Source organism: Pseudochaenichthys georgianus, chromosome 13 (assembly GCF_902827115.2).
Source record: "Pseudochaenichthys georgianus chromosome 13, fPseGeo1.2, whole genome shotgun sequence".
NCBI classification, from domain to species: Eukaryota; Metazoa; Chordata; class Actinopteri; order Perciformes; family Channichthyidae; genus Pseudochaenichthys; species Pseudochaenichthys georgianus.
Window position 1 is genome coordinate 1636413 of NC_047515.1, and position 21616 is coordinate 1658028.

Sequence of the window (21616 nt, forward strand, 5' to 3'; positions counted from 1 at the left end):
TTGTCGTATTTAGACAGCTCTTTCACCAGAAAGTCATCCCGTATGAACGGCGGGATATTCGAGATCATTACCCTTGTAGCAGGGGTGGTTAGTGGAGACACGGAAATGAAAGTTTCATTCACAACGATCCCGGTCTCCACCACTTTGTTCGCTTTCCCCTCCGTGTCCACAAATATCACCACCCCGCCGTTCATCCGAGCCGCAGACCTGATGCTGCCGTGCCCCACTAAGGCCCCCACAGCCAGGCTGCACTCCTCCACCGAGCACGGTGTCATCGGAGAAATTTTAAAACCATGCTTACGACTCAGCCGGGCATAGTCCATGCTGTAGCCGCGTCACACACACAGACACACACAAACACACACCACACACACCCAAAACACGAGAAAACACCAACAATCAAACGTTTAAACCATACACACAATACACACAACTTACAACATTAAACAAGAAATATATTAGTGGAAAACGTGTGAAAAAGTTAGTAACTCACTCACACTACGCTCCTCCGACCGTTCCTCACACATTCACTCAGAGAGAGAGAGACAGAGAGAGAGAGAGAGAGAGAGAGAGAGAGAGAGCACACCTTTATCTATTTAACATAGCCTAGTAAACATAGGTAACTAGGTAACATAAGATCAGAATAAACAAGTTCAAATGATTTGTTATTGGTTGTGATCATATTCTAAAGATGTTTGGATCATTGAAAAGTAAACAGCTCCCTTTCATAGAGTGTTGAGAGCTGTATCCATACATTCATGTTGTGCTCAAAGTGCACCAGATTGATGCATTTCACTTCAACATTTAAAAAACATCTTCCTGGGGGTGCATGCCCCCGGACCCCCCTAGAGGAGGTGAGGACCCCCCTAGAGGAGGTGAAGACCCCCCCTAGAGGAGGTGAGGTCCACCCCCAAATAAAGCAGGTTAAAATAATTAGATTGAATACATGTTATTTGAGTAAACACTGAAAACGGGTCCCACAGACCCAAACAGCACACAAAGGTTAAAGGTCAGCATATCATAATGTTAAAATGTGCTAAATATTTACACTGCAAAAAACTAAAAAAGAGGAGTAAAAGTAGCTCACGACTTGTTTTATTTTTTGAGAGTAGCTCTCATCCTAAAAGAGGTTGTAGACCCCTGTTATAGAACGATACATTTGACAATTTTAAACTTGGCCTACCAGTTTATTGGAGCGCTGAGGAACAGGTGGGGCTTGAAGAGGCCCACCTGTTCAAAGTGGGGAATGAGAGGACAAGTGTGACTGCTCTAACCCCACGGCAACCGAGCTGAGAGATTTGCTGACTCAATATTTTAATGGAATCAAGAAGGTACAAATATTGAATCCATTGTTTCTTTTATCGATCCTGCTTGTATCAAAAATGCATATGATCAGCCAGTCTTGCAGAAAGCAAAGGTTAGTTGTTGATGAATACATTTTGTCGTTAAAATGACCAATTCCTCTTTCCACTGTTTGGGTATTTGGCCCACGGACAGCTGGTTGCTGTTTCTGAGTGTTACAAAGCAGGCTGTTCATTTTGTTCAGTGACAGAAACATGTTGCAAAGCTGAACCTTTCTCCAGCGACAGATGGTGCTCGCTCTCCCTCGGTGGTGGAGCTTCTACTGTTACGATCTGTCTGTGTTGTGTTTTTGTCATGTCTGGTTCTGTCTTTGGTTTCCTGTCTCTGTGTTTCCCCTCCTGTCTTGTCTGTTACTGCTGATTGTGTGCACCTGGTGCCCTGTGTTGTCTCCTCCCCCCTCACATGTGTCCTTTTCAGTTGATTAGTTTGTGTGCATTTAGGTTCTGGTTTTTCTGTTGGTCTTTGTTGGATTATTTGATGTTGTTGGAAGGTTTTTTGTTCAGAGGGATTTTTGTGTTTTTTGCCTTGCCTTATTTTTATTTTGTTGCTAGTTTTTGAAATAAAAGTATCTTTCGAATTTGGATATTCTGCTTTTGGGTCCTGTGTACCTTTCCCTCCAGCCGTGACAGAATAATCCTACCAAAAATGGACCCAGTGGATATTGAGGATTTTGAGTTAGATCTGTTCAATCTAGACTTTTCCCTTCAATGTTATTTTGCCGAGTGGAGTGTAACCTCGTAACGAAGGGACAAAGAAGACATCCTCAAAAAGGCTCAAATGGAGGTGTCTAACATGCCATGGTTGAGAAACTCGTCTCCATTTTCTGACCCTTTTTTGGGATCCCGCCTGGCGTTTGGAGGTCCACGGAGTCTTCAAAAGACCTCTAAGAGACGTAAGGTCAGGAAGCCAGCTTGTACTCAGGTACCGGTCCCAGCAGCCATGGTCCGCGCTCCAGAACCGGACCTGACAGCCATGTCTCTGTGCTCCAGTACCATCCCACACAGCCATGGTTCCATGTTCCGCTTCCGTGCCCAGCAGCCATGGATCCGTGCACCAGTACCGGCCCACACAGCCATGCTTCTGTGCTCCATTACCTGGCTCACACAGCCAGGGTCCAGGCTTCTGTTCCGTGCCCAGCAGCCATGGTCCCTGCTCCAGTACCGGCCCACACAGCCAGTTTCAGCTCCAGTACTGGCTCCCCGGCCAACGCCAGCCCCTCGTGTTCTGTCGGTGGTCTGGCCCACTCCAGCTCCCCGTGTCCTGTCGATGTACCGTACTTTCAAGTCACCTCTCCAGTTCCCTCTCGAGTCTCCTCTCGAGTATCTTCTCAAGTCTCCTCTCGAGTCTCCTCTCAAGTTCCTTCACAGGTCATCTCTCGAGTCTCCTCTCAAGTTCACTCTCAAGTCACCTCTCGAGTCTCCTCTCGAGTTCCCTCTCTAGTCTCCTCTCGAGTTCCCTCTCTAGTCTCCTCTCGAGTTCCCTGTCGAGTCTCCTCTCGAGTTCCCTCTCGAGTCCGCTTTTAAGTCACCTCTCGAGTCCCCTCTCAAGTCCCTACCCAATGTCCAGTGCCATTTATCCCACTAGTTCAAGCCATCATACGGTATGCAGTGTTTCCCCTAGGATGGAGTCATAGCAGCGGTGCTAAGGCCCAGCATAATGTGAGCGCGGAGCGCGTGGATTTTTTCAGTGTGTGCGCGTGTGAAGTGCGCCCCGCCAATTTGTTTCTATGAGTCTGCCAGCACAAGAAAGGCTCTTGAGGCCTAGTACCAGGGCCGGTTCTAGACAATTTGCTGCCCTAGGTGAGATTTTATATATAAAGAATAAATGAAAAATCTCTACAAAAGACAAATACACTACAAAAACAGAAATATACGTCAAAATGGCTTGAAATGTATTCATTATTGTATGAACATGTTTCAATTGGGGGGTGGACGTCACATCCTCTAGGGGGGTCCGGCGTATGCCCCCCGGGAAGATTTTTTGAACATTTTAAAGTAAAATGCTTCAATCTGGTAAACTTTGAGCACACAATTACTAGAGACTAGATCTAGGGGGTACAACTCTAAAACACTCATATGAAAAAGATCGGTTTACATTTTAATAATCAAATAAGTATATGAACATAACCAATAACCTACCATAGCCAATAACAAATAAATGTAGCTTATTTTATTTTTGTTGTTCATTCATATCTTATTTTACCTAGTTTATTTATTTATGCATATTTTTGTATCTCTCCAACTTTAAACAATATTTTTGGATTACTGTCCTATAGTATACATTGTAATCATTTCAAACCTGTTTCTATTTATCCTAATAATTATAAAGGAGTGCCTTGGAAATATGTGTTTCCACCCACTAAGATGACTTAGACTAAAATTAAACACTCAGAGGCCTTTACCTCACTGAGCCTCTCAGTCTGACAGGAGAGCTCTCCTCCACCCTGGTTGTATAGAAACATCTACTTCTTATATCCGTTAGCGCAGCTAGCACCAGATTCAAATAACAACAGCGTCGGTACCGGTGCGCCCTCTCTCTCTCTCCCTCGCTGGCTCTCTCGCTCCCACGCTCGCACTTTGGCTGTGAGCTGCGGGTGCCTGATAAGCCAACATCCCCCACTTTCATCACTTACAGCGCCCATCGTACAGGGCAAATGAAAAGTGTAACCGGGGTGAAAAGGGTGTTACATTTACTTAATTATGAATGTTGTTAAATCAAGGCCGAAAGTTAGGATGAGTGCCAACGGTCAAAAATGTTTTTTCCCCTCCCAGAGCTACCAGCGCAGCGCCCCCCAGATCTGGCGCCAAAAATCGGCCCTGCCTAGTACATACAGTGGCAATGTCTCAAGATTTTTAGCAAAAATACACCTTTATTGAACATACAGTAACACAAATACTACAAATCCACATAACAAACAATCAAAAATGAAAAAGGGTCACCAGGGTCTTTTTTTTTTTTTTGGGTACGTGGCTGGCGCCCCCTAGCAGCGGAGCGCATATTTCAGCAGCGGCGCTGCGCCGCCACTATTTGTATATAGGGGAAACACTGGTATGTATGTATGTATTGAATGTGTGTGTGTATACAGGGGCGCCATTTACCGACATGTAAGTGCTTGGACCAGAAGGGGGCCCCAAATAAAGTAGATTACTTAAACACTTTACTGGCATTGATCCGGACCATTGACCTTGCATAAAATTCACAAGTGGACCTTTAACAAAAAAGTTTGAGTACCCCTGCTTTAGACAATAAGAAATATAAAGTTAACCGTTGAGTTGCTCAGTTTTTTTAGATTGTCAATACTATTACTTTATAACTAATATCTCAGGTTAAGAGGCACCTTCAAATAAAGATTGGTCTTTAAATACATTTAGTTGATTTTGTCTTTTGAATTGTTTGTCTTAAGTCAAGGATCTATAACTGGTAGCCTACTTATAGTTTTAATGATAGTCTAGTTATAATGTTTGGAGGAGGCATCACAGGTAGGAGCACTAACTAGCTACCATCACATGTACCTTAGTTTGACTTAAATGTATTAAACATATAATTAAGTGATAGCAAAATATAAATAACTAATGTCATGCAAACATATTAATATTTGCTTGATTCCAGTGTTGAATTTAGCACAATTGCATACAAACGTCAATGGATTTTAAGATTTTGAAGTATTGTGCTAAAAACTCAATAACTGTAAATAAGCTGAATAGTTTCATGTCCGCTTACCTTAGAAACGTAAAATGCGACGGCAGTGTGCAGACGGGGAGCATGTTAGCTTAGCTTGGTAGCCTCAGCTAGCTCTGGAGCTTCCAGCTCGGTGGCAGCAGGTCCCGCCTCGGCTCTGCCTCTTTGCCCTTATTTGGATCAGGCTGCAGCAGGCAGGAGTTGGACTCTGACGTCACTGTCGAGACGTTAGTGGCCGACACCGCCTACTTTAGGCTTCTCAGCAACTCTGCCAAATCCTATGTGTGACGTCACGGACCTGTAAGAAATTAAAATCTATATTGAATGACGTAATTTAGCTTGAACACAAAGTAAGCTCAAAACTGTTTTATTCTGAAAACAGTTCCGGTTCAAGTTTATTTTGAAAAGCTGTATTGAAAGGCGTTGCCGTTGACAACAATGGCCGCTTTCGGTTTTACGTTAACATCGATTACAGCCCTTAAAATGTATTAAATAAAAAGTAATGAAAGAGTGTATGAGGAGAAAAGGCGTGTGGAGTTATGCAATGAATACGCAACGTCTAAATCCTCTGTTTTACGCGATATCAGACATAGAAGAAAGTGGTGGGAGGACCCCCGTCACCGGCCGCCATTGAAGAGGAGGAGCTCTGAATGAGATACAGGCCGTTTCTCAATCTCGAGGGTGCTGGCTTGGTAGTCGCGTACTTCCAAGTCACTTCCTTCAGAAACGAAGAAAGTATGCTTCCAAGCCACGGCTTCGGAAAACGAAGAAGAATGGAACAGGCTAACAAGTGTGCCACTCTCTCTAACGGTTTCAACATAAACTGCTTCTCTCCTGGACGCGAGAAATGGAGGAAAAGAGAGAGGGTTTTGTTTCCTGACACTTTGTTCAGAGTTCATATACAGCGTACAGACCAGGGGCCTCATTTATAAACGTGGCGTACGCTCAAAAGATAGCGTACGCCAATTTCTAAGCAATCTTTGCGATTTATAAAAAACAAACTTGACGGGAAAATGTGCAGTCCTCCACGGGCACTTTGACTCATCCGTATGCACAAAAACGGGAGAAATGATAACTGCGACCAAAGATAAAACGTGACGAGAAAATGACATCTCCTCCGCATCAGAGCGAACCTATCTCTCGCTCTGACATCTGGAAACGGAAAAGCAGGTTTATTGCCTATGGATTATCAGAAATCATTTCAAAGTGACACAGACACATTGGATTAACCTATGGATTAACTTCAGCAGCGTTTTTATCGTTGTAATCCCATTGAAGACCACTTTTGACCAGACAACGACCAAGGTGTGCCGTTTTGCCGTTTCTAGCTACCTAGCGCCAAGTGTTTTGATGTCAGTTCTTGTTAATATCTTCGCGAGTTCTTATCATGGAGTGATAATGTAGTTACTGATCGATTCTGTGTCATCTCACGATCAGATCGATGGGTGGCACGTGCAGCTACGATAAGTAATAAGGGTGTTATGAGTGAGTTTCTGTGCAAAACGGCATTAGCATTTTTCGCTCGTGGCTAATTCATAGGCTCAGCGCTAGCTTTGTGGGGGCTTTTTGAAAAAAAAAGAAAAAATGATCAGTTAGCTGAGTTTCTTCCCGTTACAAGGATATAAAACATTCATAGTTTATTGAATATTAAGATGCCCTCAGACGCTGTTTCCTGCAGATGACGCGTTTTTCCCCCCGGTATCGGGGGTGCGGTGTAGAACAGGTTAAGCTGAACATGATTTTGGAGATTTATAACCTCCATCTCCACTGGATTGACACTGAACAGTGCAGCCATCTTTTTCTTCTTCTTCATCTTGACATTAAATTATAAACCATAATAAATCAATTGTATAGGTCTAGCCTCCCTATATATGTGTGTGAAATTGTTCCATCCTCAAAAACAAAAAACTAATGCTTCTGTAGTCTAGCGGCAACTTCTAGCAACGGCCTTCTGTTAAAAACCTCTTAGACCCCACGGACCCTTCGGCGGGTCCGAAACCACAACATCTGCAAGCAACAGTGTCTGAGGGCTTCTTAAAGGTTCCATGTCATGGCCATTTCCACTGATCATAATTCCATTGTTGAGGTCTACTAGAATAGATTTATATTGTGCAATGTTCCAAACTCACATTGGTTTCTCACAGCATCTCTGTAAACGATGTGTATTCACTGAATTTCACTCTCTGCCTTTAACGGCTCGTTGTAGCTCCAATAGCTCCAGCCCCCACCCTCCCTGTGAGCACAGTGTGCTCTGATTGGTCGGGACGTTGTGAATCGCGCTGAGCTCCGTGGAGGTGTGGTTTCCTTGTTTAGCGATACACAGCGAAACACAGCCAAACTCACCCTGAGCACACACAAAGTCACAGCCGAAGTAAAAACAATAAGTGTGGCTTGATATTGAGTAAGAAAAAGGTTGATAAACGCTGTGAGAATGGGTCTGCAGAGAGGATTTCGCCGCGATCCCAACTGTCTGTTATCAGCCTGCAGCCAGGGAGGAGAAATCAGCAGAGCTCCCTGCACTGAGTGTGTGTGTGAGGAAGTCCGTGGATTGGTCAATTTGGACCAATCAGCGGGGGCTTAATGTAACGGCTCCGCAGACATAACGTAACGGCTCCACGGATTGGTCCATTTGGTTCCGGGTAACGGATGACCGTATCGCGTCATAGCTCTGGGCGCGGCAACTGGCCATTCCTACGTCACAATACCCAGGAAGTAAACAATGGACAATGACGTATCTTCAGCGAGGCGTTTTGGGGAGGTATTTTCTGTGTTAGAGTTTTGCTCGCTACAGGGTGTACTTTGACGGTTTTGACTCTGCACACCGTTTACATGCATAAAAACCTTCATAACACACAAGGGGACGGTGAATAACCGGAAAAGCATGAATGTTTCATATCCATGTAAGAGGAAGAAAGAGGAAGAAACTCAGCTAACTGATGATTATTTTTTTTTGCAAAAAGAAACACAAGGCTAACGCTGAGCCTCTGAATTAGCACTGTGCGTACAAATCTTAACGCCGTTAGCACAGAACTCTAGCTATACCGATCGATCTTCTTATTGGATCTGCACAAACAAGCTTAGATAACATCCTGAGAGTCCACAGATTATAGAAATATAAGGATCATCACTGAGCGATCAGAACTCGTGACCAGTGTTGGGCAAGTTACTTTTAAAAAGTAACTAGTAATAGTTATAGTTACTGCTCTCAAAAAAGTGACTAGTTACTGTATTAGTTACTAAATTATAAAAGTAACTAGTAACAAGTTACTTTACTTTAAAAATAATAACAATACAAATACAAGTTGTTGTGTTGTTCTGTGGCACAGTAAGAGAAAAGACAACTCCCCATCATTGTAGCAATTATCATTATGAAATGTGGTGGGACAATAAAACACAAAAGAGCGATTTAAAAAAAATCGTTTTTTGGCTGTTTAGATGGTGTTGCTCCATCTGGGTCACTGCCGGTGGTTGAGACGGTGGGGTCTTTGGCGACTAGTTGTATAGCCCCATGTACATTACTTAGGGTGCTTCAGGAGTGTCACGATTCTCATGTTATGTCACGTTTGTAGTTTTGTCTGTGTTGGTGTTTTTCTTGTCTTTGGGTTTCCTGTTTTACTGTGTAAAGTGTTCACCCCCATTTCCTGCCTGTCTGCTTTCTGTCTGTTTCCCTCCCTGATTACCCGATTGTGTTCACCTGTTGTCCTTGTGTTTCTCCTCCCCTGCCCAGCTGTGTCTTGTTCTGTGATTACCCTTCTGTGTATTTAGTCTAGTCTTCCCCTGTGTTCCATGTCGGTTCATTGTTTCCCCTCCATGTCATTCCACGGTCTGTGTTCCTTGTGCTGCTCGTTGGTGTTGGATATTTTGGATTCTGCCTTGTTTTGCCACAGCTTTAATTTATTTAATAAAGCTCGCTTTTCGTTATTCTGCATTTGAGTCCTACCTGCTTCACCCATTCCTAACAAGGAGATTGGCATTGCTGTTTTTCGATGTGGACAATGCTTTCTGTCCTGGACACAGTTTACATTCAACTGTAAGATTTTTTGCATCCGTCCTTTATCCCCACAAATTGAAAATAGTGGTTATATTTCCAAGTTGCAAATGCGCTGCTGCTCTCGCTGATACTTGCATCTGCCATTGTGTGTGTGTGTGTGTGTGTGTGTGTGTGTGTGTGAGAGTGTGAGTGTGTATTTTCCCCATAAGGCAAGACCCGCCCAACTCTGTCTCTGATTGGCTTACCCTGAAATGTTACCCCGTGTTAACCAATCATCACTCCTCTCTGGTTACTTTCACTTTTCCATGGTGCTGTGCAGTGGCGGCCGGCCCATAGGGGCGCTAGGGGCGCCGCCCCACCTCTTCCCACATACAAACACAAATATTAAAGAAATATTTAAATTAAAAAATATATATTTAAAAAAAAAACATTTAAAAAATATATATATTTTATATTTTTATTTTTAATGAACAAGGTAAATATCATACAATTGGTATCAGTAAAATGTATAATCTACAATAAAATCTCGTTTAAAATTGTGTTACGATGTCTAAAGTTACTGATAAGTCACATGTTTCCTGCCTGGCCTTGCCCGTGGCATTAGTTTATCATTACCGGGCGCCGTGCAAGGAGCCCCCGAGCCAAACAGCAGCAACCAGCACGTTGTAAAAGTCTCAATATTAAACTGTGCCACCGAAACATAATTTCGGCCAATCAGCGCGTCAAATATTTTGGTCACGAGGGCGCTCACGTTGGCGCCTATGTTGGCGCCCATGTTGGCGCCCACGTTGCTTACGTGCGTTGACGTGAGTTATTTTTTAGACTTGTGAGTGACCAAGGTGATGAGAATGGCTTCGTGTGCAGGTGGAGTCGCCGGACCTCGGTCCCCGCCCAATTCCGTTCAAGAACTAATCTCCAATCCTTTCGAAAGGAGAAGTTTGGGAGATAAACTGTTGCTTAAAGACCTTGGACCGGACCAACCCGATTTGTATATATCGCAGCAAGCTCGTGAAAAAGAAAAAACGTGTCAATGAGGCTTCTCACGTAGCTGGTACACCAGAAAGGCATGGCTAGCTGGATGCAAACAGGTAAATGCTGTCTTTTGTTTCCCATGCTTGCTCTTCAAACAGCCGGGGACAGATACGATCTGTTCAGAAACTAGACAAAAGTTAAACAAGTACAAACCACAGACTGTCTGTATCATGGAGAATACAGTCGCTGGTTTATTTATGTCTGTATAGGCCGTTGTTGTGAGTGTGGACGGTCGGAGCATATATAACGTTAGCTTAGCCAAGCTCCATTTAGAAAACACGCATTTTAAAAGGGTTTTCCGCCTGCCGTCTGTCTGCAGACTTGTCAAAGCATTAATTCATGGTTTTTACTAACCGGTATCCGTATGTTGTTACGTCGGCATCATTTAGAAACGTGTATTACAATTTAATCACGGTAAAATATGTTCATTCTGTTGTAGTTGTAGCTCCCGAGCGCGTCTTGTTTGAATGATGCGAGTAAACACAGCTGGCAGCCGCGGTGAAACTCGAGCGACTAGAGCGATGCGATAGGAGGGTTTAGAGCGAAGCGAATATTCGCATCGCATCCGGTCTGAACGCAGCATTAAAGCGAGCTCCGCGCTACATCACCAGAAGTCCTAATTTAAGGTCATTTCTCCCCAAACATTTTTTTTTTACTCACTATATCAACAGCCGCACCAAAAATATTTTCCACCAGCCGCCACTGGTGCTGTGAGAGGACATCGCTGTTTTCGCCTGTAAATTACATCCGCAGGGAGATTCGGTTCAGTTCCATCACATAATGTTACCAAAAAAAGTAGTTGCGTTACAGTAACGCGTAACAAAGCAACACTGCTCGTGACAGGGAAAGCAAATACAGACAACACACAACGTAGCTTTAGGGAGCAAAACAGGGAGATATGCTCACCTTAGCTGTTATTCTGATCAAAAGTTGTGTTCAATGGCATTAAAACGAGACAAAACGCGGCTGAAGGTTAATCCATAGGTTAATCCAATGTGTCTGTCACTTTAAAAAAAAGTATTGATAATTCATAATTCCATTTTTATGCAAAAATCGGAGAAGAAAAATTAGCTGCTAATGGTAGCCACCAGAGGTTAACGCATCGACCAATGGGTTCCAGAGAAATGGCAAAAACGCCCATTTCCACCCAAATGGCCCAGAGGTGGAGTTTGTTTTGCTAAACCTCTCTAAAAGGATCAAATGTCAATTGTTTAGCATCAATCTTGATACAGGGTACTTATTATATGTTGTACTTTGGATTCCTAAAGCTTGTAGTCTACAAACCCATCATCCAAGGCAGGGGTGCCCAACCTTTTTTGAACAGAGAGCTACTTTTAAAGTTGCCAGTCTGCCGAGATCTACCAGTCCAAATAGAGAGGCGTAGCCATTATTGACAGCCTACTACCAGGTAAATACACACTTCTCCTTGTATAAAACTGACGTTTGTACGAAGAATACTTCATAAAATACTGCAGATCGTTTATCTTACCTCTTTCTAATCTACACACATACAAGTATTTAACTGAAATTACACAACAGTGTTGTTGATACAGAGTTGGAGTTTATTCACACGTCACTACAGTGGGTAATGTTTTCAAGAAACATTGAACAGTGCTGCCACATATGACACAGGAAAAAAAGAAAAGACTCTTTCTTTTCCATTATATAAAAATAGTGTTGCTACAAAAGTATAAATTGTAAGGATGCAAGCAACACTAGTTTCTTAACCTGAATTGATAATAGACTATAATCAATTTAAACAGAACAGATCTTAATGTTTGCATTCTTATACCATTTTGTACAATAATTATGATGAATACGTTCAAACAAACTAAAAATTACAGCTGATTAATAACGGTATCTAACTTGAGTTTTTATTATCAAAAACCTGTTGAAATGCTACTGTTATTTTTACTGTTTCCAAAAAGCGCGTCGGCAGCCTCCAGGAATGCTTCTTTCACAACTTCGCCGTCTTTGAAAGACTTGTGTTTCGCAAGAACGTGACTGACACGATAAGATGCTCTGGTAGCAGCCTTGCTCTTGTTGTTGGGCCTGGTGAAAATGGACTGCTGTGCATTGAGCTGTCCTTTCAGGCCCCTCCCCTTTTGGGAGCGTAGGGCAGAATTAAGAGGGAATTCCGTCTAGTAGCGTTTGTGTTTTGAAATGCCGCTCCTAAATTACCCTTCTTCGGTAAAGCCACGCTCGCATTGCAGATGAGACAGATGGACTTTGAATTGGAATAGGTAAAAAAGTAATCATCCTCCCACTCGGAGTGAAATTTATTTATTTTGGGCTTTTTTGCTTCCGCCATAATTGCTGTCACTCCTGTTGCCACGGACAATGTCAGTAAACTAGTGCCCACTGCCCACCAGCCACGCCCCAACACATGGGGTCACGCCGGCCAATCACAAAGCTTTGATGCGTTCAAGTGCATTATTCTGGCACAGCAAGATTATGTTATAGGACATTAACGATAAAACTGAATATTGTTGTTCTATTTTTAGACACATCTCGCGATCGACTGGGAATTTCCACGCGATCGAGTGGTTGGGCACCCCTGATCCAAGGGTAGGGTCACTATAAGTAAAAAATAATTTTTGGACGGACACTATAATTTACAGTTTTTCACTATGTTCAATCTGAATTTTCTTTAAAATAAAAAAAATCTATATTGATTCGGACTTTTCTACATCCAACTCACAGGTTTATCATTACTTTGAGAAAAAAGATTATTAATTTTCCCCTTTTAGAAGTGTAGCCTAGTTATGGTCATTTGTTCTGGAAATGTCATTTTCGAGCCTGAGACCTCAAAAACAGGCTTGGGGTCTAACAGGTTAAAAAAAGGACACTGGATGTTCTGAATGTGAAATCACAAACATGACTTGAGTCTGAACACAGCAGACAACAGGAGTATAACTGCATTATAAAAACAAAAATAGTGCATGTGGGTGCACACTTACATTATCTGTCTTACTGTTGCATACATCCCATGAATGTATGAGATTAAGTTTAATTTTTCAGGAGGGGGAGAGGTTTGGAGGAACAGATGAGACGATGATCGCGGAAGCTTTCCTCCTGCCTTCACAAACTATACACACGTATTTATCAACTGAAAATAGCAAGAGGAAATTCATACTCTGCAATCCAAGACTTGATTAAATCCACCAAAAACCTGACATTGTCAGGGTTGGGGGAAAATAGGACCCAAATGTAGAATGAGGAGGGACGCAGGTTTCAAAATGGAACAAAAGGCGAGCTTTATTCACAAAAAGCTGAAAAACAAGAATCCACGAATAGGTACAAGGGACGAGGTAGCATCCAAACAAAAAGGGACTGTGACCACAGGAAGGGAGACATGAACGACAAAATAATGAACCAACACTGAAGACAGGAAGAGACAAGACTAAATACAGGGAGGGGTAATCACGAGACGAGAAACAGCCGGGCAGGGGAGGAGAAACACAAGGGCAACAGGTGAACACAATCAGACAATCAGACACACCAGGGAAACTAACGACAGGGAGGACAGAACAGCAAAATAACCCCAAAACTAGACACACAAAAACTCAAACCCCGACATAACCCCCCCCCAATACACAAAGTCAAACATTTCAAACTGGGTGAGAGGACGGGTCTGGATCGAGTAGGCAATCAAGCCTGCATTCAAATAGGCAGGGCCTCTCAGCTGATTGCGTGAAGTGTACAACAGCGTGAAGTAGTCATCTTCCAGCTAAAAAAGCTTTCAAATAGCGGATTCAAAAACTGAAGAAGTCAGGGTGCATCTTGACCGGGTGGCGACAATACCTATTGACGCAGCAACCACTGTAAGTAATATTCTTGTTTAATTAGACTTCTCTATTTCATGTATTCTACTCTGTATAATTGTTCTGTAGTTATTGTAGCTAAAACTGCGCTTTTGAGAGATTTTAAATCTCAGATCTGATTACATTACATTACATTGCATTTAGCTGATGCTTTTATCCAAAGCGACTTACAATAAGTACATTCGACCAGGAAGACACATGATCACGTGAACCTGTTACACAGGGCTCAGTAGGCAATCAAGCCTGCATTAAAATAGGCAGGGCCTCTCAGCTGATTGCGTGAAGTGTACAACAGCGTGAAGTAGTCATCTTCCAGCTAAAAAAGCATTCAAATAGCGGATTCAAAAACTGAAGAAGTCAGTGTGCATCTTGACCGGGTGGCGACAATACCTATTGACGCAGCAACCACTGTAAGTAATATTCTTGTTTAATTAGACTTCTCTATTTCATTTATTCAGAGGGTGTCGTATTGTCATACTGATATTCTGTACACACTGTGAAGACCACTGAGACAAATGTAACATTTGTGATATTGGGCTATATAAATAAACATTCATTGATTGATTTATTCTACTCTGTATAATTGTTCTGTAGTTATTGTAGCTAAAATGGCGCTTTTGAGAGATTTTAAATCTCAGATCTGATTACATTACATTACATTGCATTTAGCTGACGCTTTTATCCAAAGCGACTTACAATAAGTACATTCGACCAGGAAGACACATGATCACGTGAACCTGTTACACAGGGCTCAGTAGGCAATCAAGCCTGCATTAAAATAGGCAGGGCCTCTCAGCTGATTGCGTGAAGTATACAACAGCGTGAAGTAGTCATCTTCCAGCTAAAAAAAGCATTCAAATAGCGGATTCAAAAACTGAAGAAATCAGTGTGCATCTTGACTGGGTGGCGACAATACCTATTGACGCAGCAACCACTGTAAGTAATATTCTTGTTTAATTAGACTTCTCTATTTCATGTATTCTACTCTGTATAATTGTTCTGTAGTTATTGTAGCTAAAACGGCGCTTTTGAGATATTTTAAATCTCAGATCTGATCAGGTGAACCAACCCAGTCTCACAAAAAAACGTGTAATAACTATGTTGGTCCACAACGTAGGAGTAGTATTTCTACAAAAACGCCTCTGAAATTGTAAGATCCCTACGTTTCCCCCCCCCCCCCATTCATTCCAATGGCTGGCGTCTATGTCACGTGATCTTCACATTTCTCCCTGCAGAAAAAAAAAAACATGGCCGAACTTCGTTTTATTCTCGGTGTAAAATGCCTATTTTAAAGTTACTTTGGCCATTAAAATGCGTTTTGATGTCATTTGATGCGAGAAATATGAGTTGTTATTTCAGATTATGTGTGCAGTGGATGTACATGATCTTTAGTTTGCTAGTTATTACCTATATACAGTCTATGGTTATTACGAAGATTACTTCAGGAAATGGTGTCTATACAACGTTTTCATTGTTACCAAGGTGGTTGCTAGGGACGCTGCTATCGATATTATTTCTGTTGTGTAACTGTTTAATGGTGTTATCTTTATTGCTACCCCCTTCCCCGTCAAAGTATAGTGTTGGTCCACAGCGCAAACGTATTAGTTTAACAGAATCCGCATCTAAAATGGTGCAGAAACGTTATTTTCCCCTGTACTATTCCAGTCTCACATCTCACAGCACATCGTCATTAACAAATACCGGAAACAGACCGAAAACACTTTATTCCGAGTGTGCTTGCTTTTCTCTTTGAAAGTCATCACATAACGGCATTGTAATACACGGTTCGGCTGCATTACATATTACATATCTGCCGTAGTTCTGTATTTATAGAGCCCTGATGAGAAGACTTCTAGACAAACATGAGGAACTGCCGCCAACACTGGAAACGTGACGTGGATCATAAATATATCAACAATTAAACAACATCTTACATTTCTTTTCACACAATGCGTCTCCTTGCAGTATCAACACTAATTCGGCGGACTTTTATATTTGATCCAATTGGTAGATAGGCTGTATTTACACCATAAAGGTGCACAGCTGATATAAAGGGACACCTAGTGGTTAAAGCATGTTATTGAATTTCATTATTTGTATTATTACATATTAATAGAATCCCTATACAGTATGTTCATTACTCGTTATTCTCTACTAATAGTTAATTAAAGACTGTATATAATGACTATTTTGCACATCCCTTTCAAGATTTCACGATTTTCTAAGGTTTATTGACATATAATATACACAACTATGGTGTAGTTATGCAATGAATGAAAAACTTGGGTCGCAGGTTCCTCAATATTGCATTACAATACATCTATCAATATTTGTGCATACCTCCAGCAATGTTAACTATGTTGAAGCACTCATTTTAACTGATATTATACATATGTATTATACTCTTATAAGATGTATGTAGATAGTATAAGAAATGTGCAGAATACGACAGTTTAATGGTGGAGGTACACATATTGAAAGATGTCTTGTAATGCACTGTTGAGGAACCTGTGACCAAAGTTTTTCATCTCCGACCTTGTCAGGTATTGAACAATCAATAAATAAAAAACACAGAATTATTAAATATAAAACACAGAATTTGTGTGATTATACTAAATGATTTACAAATAAACACCACTGCATATTTACAACTATACACATGCTGATGTAACGCAAATGTTTCCAACTTGGGATCAATAAAGTATATCTTATCTTAAGATGATCGATGGCTACTGCCATATTTGCAAAATGTGCCTCTGAACCTTGACAAGTGCATGTTTCAGGCTCATCAGTGAACAAGAGGAGGGGTCACAGACATAAGACCAGCTGTTAAATAAAGCTCTTTGACCTTAGCTGTCGTGTGGGTATATATTAATGCTGCCCATTATGGGCACAAGCAATTTTCACCCATTTATTAATTATATGTTTTAAATTTGAGTGTTTCCTATCCCCTAAACCTCCAGGGATGTAGACAGTTTAATACTGGCAACTTCTTATTATGGGAAATATGAAAACGTCTTTTAAAACTACAACTCCCAGTAGAGAGTGCCATAGAGAACATGTTGCGAAACACAATAGCCAGCATGTGTAGTTCTGGGGACGGGGTGGGGGGGACGGGGACGCGGTGGACCCGTTCAAATCCAGTTTGGGACAGTCTGCCTTGGTTCCATCCCATTTCAAGTGCTGTTCGACGCTCTGCACACTCTCCAAAAGATAAACTTTTGTGGATAAAATCTGAACTATAGATAATGAAGTACTCTGTGTAGATCTCGTTAAGAAGGTGACTGTTAATGGAAGTGTGTGATTTTGAGGCTATTTCAGTGAAACAAGGCTTAATTCTCTCGAAAAGTTACTGAAAGATACACTTTTGTGAATAAAAGATGAACTATAGATAATGAAGTACTCTGTTTGAGTAGATTTCGTTATGAAGGTGACTCTTAATGGCAGTTTGTGATTTTGAGGCTATTTCAGTGAAACAAGGCTTAATTCTTTCAAAAAGTTACTGAAAGATACACTTTTGTGGATAAAAGCTGAACTATAGATAATAAAGTACTCTGTTTCAGTAGATTTCTTTAAGAAGGTGACTCTTAATGGCAGTTTGTGATTGAGAGGCTATTTCAGTGAAACAAGGCTTAATTCTGTCAAAAAGTTACTGAAAGATACAGTTTTGTGGATACAAGCTGAACTATAGATAATGAAGTACTCTGTTTGAGTAGATTTCGTTAAGAATCTGACTTTTAATGGCAGTTTGTGATTTTGAGGCTATTTCAGTAAAACAATGCTGTTTTGAACATTTGACAGATTTATGCTTAATTCTCTCAAAAAGTTACTGAAAGATACACTTTTGTGAATAAAAGCTGAACTATAGATAATGAAGTACTCTGTTTGAGTAGATTTCGTTAAGAAGGTGACTCGCAATGGCAGTTTGTGATTTTGAGGCTATTTCAGTGAAACAAGGCTTAATTCTCTCAAAAAGTTACCGAAAGATACACTTTTGTGGATAAAAGCTGAACTATAGATAATGAAGTACTCTGTTTGAGTAGATTTTGTTAAGAAACGGACTCTTAATGGCAGTTTGTGATTTAAGGCTATTTCAGTGAAACAAGGCTTAATTCTCTCAAAATGTTACTGAAAGATACATTTTTTAGTTTAAAAGCTGAAAACTAGAAAATGAAGTACTTTGTGTCAGTATATTTCTTTAAGAATCTGACTCTTAATGGCAGTTTGTGATTTACAGGCTATTTCAGTGAAACAAGGCTAAATTCTCTAAAAAAGTTACTGAAAGATATATTTTGAGTATAAAAGATGAAAACTAGAAAATGAAGTACTTTGTGTCAGTAGATTTCGTTAAGAAGGTAACGCTTAATGGCAGTTTGTGATTTTGAGGCTATTTCAGTGAAACAAGGCCGTTTTGAAAATTTGACATATTTATGCTTAATTCTCTCAAAAAGTTACTGAAAGATACACTTTTGTGGATAAAAGCTGAACTATAGATAATGAAGTACTCTGTTTGAGTAGATTTCGTTAAGAAACTGACTCTTAATGGCAGTTTGTGATTTAAGGCTATTTCAGTGAAACAAGGCTTAATTCTCTCAAAAAGTTACTGAAAGATACATTTTTGAGTTTAAAAGCTGAAAACTAGAAAATGAAGTTCTTTGTGTCAGTAGATTTCGTTAAGAATCTGACTTTTAATGGCAGTTTGTGATTTAGAGGCTATTTCAGTGAAACAATGCTGTTTTGAACATTTGACAGATTTATGCTTAATTTTCTCAAAAAGTTACCGAAAGATACACTTTTGTGAATAAAAGCTGAACTATAGATAATGAAGTACTCTGTTTGAGTAGATTTCGTTAAGAAACTGACTCTTAATGGCAGTTTGTGATTTAAGGCTATTTCAGTGAAACAAGGCTTAATTCTCTCAAAAAGTTACTGAAAGTTACACTTTTGTGGATAAAAGCTGAACTATAGATAATGAAGTACTCTGTTTGAGTAGATTTCGTTAAGAAACGGACTCTTAATGGCAGTTTGTGATTTAAGGCTATTTCAGTGAAACAAGGCTTAATTCTCTCAAAATGTTACTGAAAGATACATTTTTTAGTTTAAAAGCTGAAAACTAGAAAATGAAGTACTTTGTGTCAGTATATTTCTTTAAGAATCTGATTCTTAATGGCAGTTTGTGATTTAAGGCTATTTCAGTGAAACAAGGCTAAATTCTCTAAAAAAGTTACTGAAAGATATATTTTTGAGTATAAAAGATGAAAACTAGAAAATGAAGTACTTTGTGTCAGTAGATTTCGTTAAGAAGGTAACGCTTAATGGCAGTTTGTGATTTTGAGGCTATTTCAGTGAAACAAGGCTGTTTTGAAAATTTGACATATTTATGCTTAATTCTCTCCAAAAGTTACTGAAAGATACACTTTTGTGGATAAAAGCTGAACTATAGATAATGAAGTACTCTGTTTGAGTAGATTTCGTTAAGAAGGTGACTCTTAATGGCAGTTTGTGATTTTGAGGCTATTTCAGTGAAACAATGCTGTTTTGAACATTTGACAGATTTATGCTTAATTCTCTCAAAAACATACCGAAAGATACACTTTTGTGGTTAAAAGCTGAACTATAGATAATTAAGTACTCTGTTTGTGTAGATCTCGTTAAGAAGGTGACTGTTAATGGAAGTGTGTGATTTTGAGACTATTTCAGTGAAACAAGGCTTCATTCTCTCAAAAAGTTACTGAAAGATACACTTTTGTGGATAAAAGCTGAACTATAGTTAATGAAGTACTCTTTTTGTGTAGATCTCGTTAAGAAGGTGACTGTTAATGGAAGTGTGTGATTTTGAGGCTATTTCAGTGAAACAAGGCTTCATTCTCTCAAAAAGTTACTGAAAGATACAGTTTTGTGGATACAAGTTGAACTATGGATAATGAAGTACTCTGTTTGAGTAGATTTCGTTAGAAACTGACTCTTAATGGCAGTTTGTGATTGAGAGGCTATTTCAGTGAAACAAGGCTTAATTATCTCAAAAAGTTACTGAAAGATACATTTTTGAGTATAAAAGCTGAAAATTAGAAAATGAAGTAGTTTGTGTCAGTAGATTTTGTGAAGAATCTGACTTTTAATGGCAGTTTGTGATTTTGAGGCTATTTCAGTGAAACAATGCTGTTTTGAACATTTGACAGATTTATGCTTAATTCTCTCAAAAAGTTAATGAAAGATACACTTTTGTGAATAAAAGCTGAACTACAGATAATGAAGTACTTTGTTTGAGTAGATTTCATTAAGAGACTGACTCTTAATGGCAGTTTGTGATTTAAGGCTATTTCAGTGAAACAAGGCTTAATTCTCTCAAAAAGTTACTGAAAGATACATTTTTGAGTTTAAAAGCTGAAAACTAGAAAATGAAGTACTTTGAGTCAGTAGATTTCTTTAAGAATCTGACTCTTAATGGCAGTTTGTGATTTAGAGGCTATTTCAGTGAAACAAGGCTAAATTCTCTCAAAAAGTTACTGAAAGATACACTTTTGTGGATAAAAGCTGAACTATAGATAATGAAGTACTCTGTTTGAGTAGATTTCGTTAAGAAGGTGACTCTTAATGGCAGTTTGTGATTTTGAGGCTATTTCAGTGAAACAAGGCTTAATTCTCTCAAAAAGTTACTGAAAGATACACTTTTGTGGATAAAAGCTGAACTATAGATAATGAAGTACTCTGTTTGAGTAGATTTCGTTAAGAAACTGACTCTTAATGGCAGTTTGTGATTTAGAGGCTATTTCAGTGAAACGAGGCTTAATTCTCTCAAAAAGTTACTGAAAGATACAGTTTTGTGGATAAAAGCTGAACTATAGATAATGAAGTACTCTGTTTGAGTAGATTTCGTTAAGAAGGTGACTCTTAATGGCAGTTTGTGATTTTGAGGCTATTTCAGTGAAACAAGGCTAAATTCTCTCAAAAAGTTACTGAAAGATACATTTGAGTATAAAAGATGAAAACTAGAAAATGAAGTACTTTGTGTCAGTAGATTTTGTTAATAAGGTAACGCTTAATGGCAGTTTGTGATTTTGAGGCTATTTCAGTGAAACAATGCTGTTTTGAACATTTGACAGATTTATGCTTAATTCTCTCAAAAACATACCGAAAGATACACTTTTGTGGTTAAAAGCTGAACTATAGATAATGAAGTACTCTGTTTGTGTAGATCTCGTTAAGAAGGTGACTGTTAATGGAAGTGTGTGATTTTGAGGCTATTTCAGTGAAACAAGGCTTCATTCTCTCAAAAAGTTACTGAAAGATACACTTTTGTGGATAAAAGCTGAACTATAGTTAATGAAGTACTCTTTTTGAGTAGATTTCGTTAAGAAGGTGACTCTTAATGGCAGTTTGTGATTTTGAGGCTATTTCAGTGAAACAAGGCTAAATTCTCTCAAAAAGTTACTGAAAGATACATTTTTGAGTATAAAAGATGAAAACTAGAAAACGAAGTACTTTGTGTCAGTAGATGTTGTTAATAAGGTAACGCTTAATGGCAGTTTGTGATTTTGAGGCTATTTCAGTGAATCAAGGCTGTTTTGAAAATTTGACATATTTATGCTTAATTCTCTCCAAAAGTTACTGAAAGATACACTTTTGTGGATAAAAGCTGAACTATAGATAATGAAGTACTCTGTTTGAGTAGATTTCGTTAAGAAGGTGACTCTTAATGGCAGTTTGTGATTTTGAGGCTATTTCAGTG

The 21616-nt window shown here is 39.8% G+C and overlaps 1 protein-coding gene across 1 annotated transcript in view; it reads right to left on the reverse strand.

The window, feature by feature from the left end:
* Window positions 1-1179: 1179 nt before the first annotated feature.
* Window positions 1180-21616, reverse strand: part of LOC117457504 (calpain-2 catalytic subunit-like) — a 42332-nt gene continuing 21895 nt past the window's right edge. Inside the window, exon 8 of the mRNA XM_071205264.1 lies at window positions 1180-1230. Within this exon, the coding sequence (XP_071061365.1) occupies window positions 1180-1230 (51 nt within the window). The remainder of the gene's footprint in view (window positions 1231-21616) is intronic.